Source organism: Pituophis catenifer, unplaced genomic scaffold, assembly GCF_029215685.1.
Source record: "Pituophis catenifer annectens isolate HBS135680 unplaced genomic scaffold, rPitCat1.0.hap2 SCAF_2, whole genome shotgun sequence".
Taxonomy (NCBI): Eukaryota; Metazoa; Chordata; class Lepidosauria; order Squamata; family Colubridae; genus Pituophis; species Pituophis catenifer.
Window position 1 is genome coordinate 24,634,047 of NW_027256882.1, and position 5,485 is coordinate 24,639,531.

General features: G+C 46.6%; 1 protein-coding gene across 1 annotated transcript; it reads right to left on the bottom strand.

Annotated features, from left to right (window-relative positions):
• Positions 1-2,288: 2,288 nt before the first annotated feature.
• On the bottom strand, positions 2,289-3,063 carry LOC139310009 (zinc finger protein 436-like; the record flags this gene model as incomplete). Its single annotated transcript, XM_070934187.1, has 1 exon — positions 2,289-3,063. A coding segment is annotated over one exon (537 nt), but the record flags the coding sequence as incomplete, so codon positions are not given.
• Between the last annotated feature and the right edge of the window lie 2,422 nt (positions 3,064-5,485).

Consider the following 5,485-nt stretch of genomic DNA (forward strand, 5'->3'; position numbering starts at 1 on the left):
TGCCCTCCCCAGGCTCCTAGGAAGCCTCTGGAGCCTGCGGAGGGTAAAAAACAGGCCTACCGGGCCCACTGGGCCATCACATGCCAAAAATGAGGGGAGCATGGGGGAGTTGCGTGCACATGCGTGGGGGAGGACAGGGCACATAGAGTTATGGGTGTGGGCACACACGTGTGCACGACCACCCCGCACTCCCTCAGCTTTTGGCACACGATGGCAAAAAGATTAGCCATCACTGCCCTGCACCATTTCAGACGAATGGTTGTCTAATCTCTTCTTACAAACCTCCAGCCATTCTTTGTATGTTTTATCCTCCAATCATCTTTGTTGCTTTTCTCTGCACTCTTACTAGAATCTCAATGTCTTTTTTATATTTGTGAAGGGGTGTGTCATTTTAATTTCCCACAAGGCACATAGTTATTTGGAATGCTGGAAATCAAAAAAGGATTATAAACTGTCAGGGTGGCAGTTAATCCCATTCTGCTTTTGGGCAATTGCACCTTGATTTAGAGAAGTGGATCGAGGCTTTTCCCTTGAAGCATACTTTAAGAAAATAAACCCGAAGATATATTTTCTAAGAAAAACTCATTTATTTGTTATAAAGAAAATAAAACATCTTACTAATCTAATTAATTACATCTTGGCAAAGCTTTCCCGACCACCTCTCTTGGCCGGAGAACAAAGAAAGATTTAGAGGAAAGTGAAGGAATGTAGACATGCGCAGTTAGCTTACTGATAAGAACTTGGCAAGCTACGGTAAGTCTGAAAGTTCAAAAATAAGAGCTCATCTGGTAAATACAAAAACGCAGTGACATAAACATTGGAGCCTGCCATCTTAATAAAAAGTAAAAACGACCCTAATTTTCCTCTGGGGGCAAGTTATTCATACTTAGACCAGTTTCTCATCCCCGTCTTGGAAAGAGAAGAATAGCTCTGTCTAATTGTTGTTACAGTCCTTTGGTGACTCTTAAGAATTTCCGTTGTTAAGCAAGGGACTTATTGAGTCACACTTGATTTTTTTTACCATTTCTGCCACGGTTGTTAAGCAAATCATTGCACTTGTGAAGTAAATCATGAAGTCGTTAAGCAAAGTGTTCCAATATCTCAGCCACAAAGAAGAGGGAGTTCAAGCTATTCTCCAAAGCACCTGAGGGCAGGACAAGAAGCAATGGGTGGAAACTAATCAAGGAGAGAAGCAACTTAGAACTAAGGAGAAATTTCCTGACAGTGAGAACAATCAACCAGTGGAACAAAAGTTGCCTTCGGAAGTTGTGAGAGCTTCATCACTGGAGGCTTTCAAGAAGAGATAGGACTGCCATTTGTCAGAAATGGGTGTAGGGTCTCCTGCTTGGGCAGGGGGTTGGACTAGATGACCTACAAGGTCCCTTCCAACTCTGTTAATCTGTTAAATCAAAATATTGTACATGAAATAATAAGTTGCTAGGTCATGAATTCTGGGAATTGAAGTCCGCGGGCCCTAAAGGGGCCATCGTTCAGAATAGAGTTGGAAGGGAACTTGGAGGTCTTCTAGTCCAACCCCCTGCTTCGGCAGGAAACCCTATACCATTTCAGATAAATGATTATCCAATTTCTTCTTGCAACCTTCCAGTGTTGGAGCATTCACAACTTCTGGAAGCAAGTCGTTCCACAGATTAATTGTTCTGTCAGGAAAGTTCTAGGTAGCTTCCCTCCTTGATTAGTTTCCATCCATTGTTTCTTATCCTGCCTTCAGGGGCTTTGGAGAATAACTTGACTCCCTCTTCTTTGTGGCAGCCCCTGAGACAGTGGGGAAATCCAAATTTTTTTTACTACCGGTTCTGTGGGTGTGGCTTGGTGGGCTGGCAGAGGAAGGATACTGCAAAATCCCCATTCCCACCCCACTCCTGGGGGAAGGATTTTGCAAAATCTCCATTCCCACCTCACTCTGGGGCCAGCCAGAGGTGGTATTTGCTGGTTCTCCAAACTACTCAAAATTTCCGCTGCTGGTTCTCTGAACTGCTCAAAATTTCCGCTACCAATTCTCCAGAATCTGTCAGAACCTGCTGGATTTCACCCCTGTCCTGAGATATCGGAAGACTGCTATCATGTCACTCCTAGTCCTTCTTTTCATTAAACTAGACATGCCCAATTCCAGCAACTGTTCTTCGTATGTTTTAGCCTCCAGTCCCCTCATCATCTTTGTTGCTCTTCTCTGCACTCTTTCTAGAGTCTCCGCATCTTTTTTACCTCATGGCGACCACAACTGGATGCAGTATTCCAAGTGTGGCCTTACCAAGGCATTATAAATTGGCTTTAACATTTCATGGGATCTTGATTCAATCAGGGAATGAATATCACATGATATTCATTCTATCTTTTTCCGCCTCTGAACTACAATTTTTACACAGCTCCTATTTCTTGAATCACAACCCATGTATCTATCTCCTACACTTACATACATGCACACCCTCCATTCTCCACTTTTAATCCCTGCTCAAACACGTTGTAGACAGGAACCCCTCGCGTCCTTCACTCGGTGAAGTTGCCGTTTCACAGCCACTCAGCGCACTGCAAAGCCTTTTCTCGGGCATGGAGTTTCTGGTGTGTCACGAGAATATCCCTTCTCCCAAAGCTCTTCCCGCACACCAGGCACTGAAATGGCTTCTCGCCGGTGTGGGCTCTCTCGTGGATGACCAGACACGTCCGCTGGCTGAAGCTCTTGCCGCACTCGGCGCATTTGTACGGCTTCTCCCCCGTGTGCGTCCTCCGATGCGTCACCAGGAACTGCTTCCTGCTGAAGCTGCGCCCGCAGTCGGCGCAGATGTACGGTTTCTCGCCCGTGTGGGTCCGTTCGTGTTTGATGAGGTCCGATTTAGAAATGAAGCCCTTGCCGCAGTGGGCGCACATGTAGGGCTTCTCCCCCGTGTGGATCCGTTCGTGCTTTATAATGTAGGATTTGCGGCTGAAGCTCTTCCCGCAGTACGAGCAGGAGTAAGGCCTCTCGCCCGTGTGCGACCGCTGGTGCTCGATCAGTTCGGATTGCCAAACGAAGCCCTTCCCACATTCCAGGCACTTTTTCAACCGCTCATCTTGGATCCTGGGCTGGACTCCAACTCCGACTCCTCTGGCCTGTTGGAAATTTGGTGCGGCGCAAATAAGGCCGTCGTGTTTCTTTTCCATGCAGCCTCCTGACTGGCTTTCAGAGGCCTCCCCTAGTCCTGCTGTACAGGACTTATGTTGATCAGCTCTTCCGCAGGGACTCCGCTGTGATCCTGGTTCTGAAGAATTCTCCGAGGCCTCCTCAGACGCCTGCATGTCGCCTGTCAGGGAGGGGACAAGATATCTGGGTCATTCTCTGATCTAAGCTGTCAGAACCGACACCTTATGCTTCGCTTAGTGCCGGTCTGCCATGAACGCCAGGGAGAAGATGGGAGGTGGGGAGGATTCGGTGATAACAAACAGTTCATTGTATCTGCCAGAGACACGGCTTCAAGGTCAGACGGCTGGGAACAGAATGCAGCTGCATGCCAACCGTCCCGAAAAATCTTCTTTGAATTTGATTGGACATTGAGGGAGCAAGCAATGGGAAGCAACTAAGGGAGGGAAAGTTACCCTTGGGAATTTTGGCGCGAGATTTTCAGTTCTGGCTTTGCTCTACTGTGCTTCACTTGACCTTTTAGTAAAAGATAACTTTCCCAACAAATGGAGTTAAGGATCAAATCCAAAAATCAAATCCAACGTAGGGGACAAAGGGAATGACACTGAGGGATAGAAGGAAGGGCTGCTACCAAGGATAAGAGGGGCTTGAGTCTAGGGCAAGAATGTAACCAGAGTACAAGCAGTTCTTGACTTTAAAAACTTTGTTTAGTAACTGAAGTTACAATAGCACAGAAAAAGGTGATTTATGATTTTTTTTCATACTTATAACCGTTGCGGCGTCCCCTATGGCCGGGATGGCGAACCTATGGCACACGTGCCACAGGTGGCATGCAGAGCCATATCTGTGGGCACGTGAGCATTGCCCTAGCTCAGCTCCAGCACGCATGCGTGAGCCAGCCACTTGATTTTTGGGCCTTCCGGGCCCACCAGAAGTCAGGAAATGGGCCGTTTCCAGACTCCGGAGGGCCTCCGGGATGGGGGAGGCTGTTTTCACCCTCCTCAGGCTCCAAGAAAACCACTGGAGCCTGGGGAGGGCGAAAACGGGCCTACTGGGCCCACCAGTAACCTTTTTGCTATTGTGTGCCAAAAGCATGGGGAGGTCGTGTGCGCATGCGGGGAGGTGTGGAGGGATATCAAATTATGGGTGTGGGCACTCCATGTGCAACCCCCTACCCCATGCTCCCCCTGGTTTTGGCACGCGATGGCAAAAAGATTAGCCATCACTGCTCTACGGTCATGTGATCTAAATTCAGATGCTTGGCAACTGACTCATATTTATTTATTTATTATTTATTTTATTATTCATATTTCTATGGTGCCCACTCTCCAAGGACTCTGGGCGGCTTACACCAAAGAAAGTATACTAAATAGCATATTGCCCCCTAACTATCTGGGTCCTCATTTTACCCACCTCCAAAGGATGGAAGGCTGAGTCAACCTTGAGCCGGTGAGATTTGATCCGCTGATCTGCTGAACTAGCAGTCAGCTGAAGTAGCTGCAGTAGTGCACCCTAACCACTGCGCCACCTCGGCTCCTTTATGATGGTTGTAGTGTCTTGGGGTTGTGTGATCACCTTTTGCGATCTTCTGACAAACAAAGATAGGCAAAAGCTGTCTGGCTGAAGAATTCTGGGAGTTGAAGTCCACAAATCTTAAAGTTGCCAAGTTTCGAGACCCCTGTTCTAAGCTATGATTTGTCCACTGAATACAATATTATTGTCCAGGCTCGCAAAACCTGCTAACAAACAAGCAAAACAAGCCACAATCAAGATAACACAGGAATCCATGGCTACAGAAGGGAGCCCCCTTACCCAGAGATGCGCCATCCTCCTCTTCCTCCTCCTGTTTGATTTCACCTAAAATGACCTTCTGCCAGGAATCAGACGATGCTTCCTCAGCCACCTGAAAACAGATCATCTCTTCTTTAAGGGGTCTCAGCCTCTGTGGTGGAAGTCCAGGTATCATAAAGCAAGCAGCAAAAAAAAAAAAAAAATCAAAATTAACGAATAGATTTTAGAAGCAAACCAATCTTAAGAGATGCAATTTATTCTGTATTTTAGCTTTGAGAGGACTGGCCAAGGCTTCTTGGAAGGAGAAAATCTCCAAGCAATTGAAAATAATAACAGGAAGAGAGAATCAAGAATTAGGCTAAAAGTCTATAGAGATTCTCAGTCATTTAGGTCAACCATGACCTGGATGACTGAGAATCCCTATAGACTTTTAGCTATACAATTTGGGATGAATACTCTTGGAATGGTGTAGGAATAGGAATGGACTTCCAGAGGAAAAAATTGGAGACTACAGGAACCATTTGCATCATTCAGGTGACCCTGAGGACACAGAGAAACCTC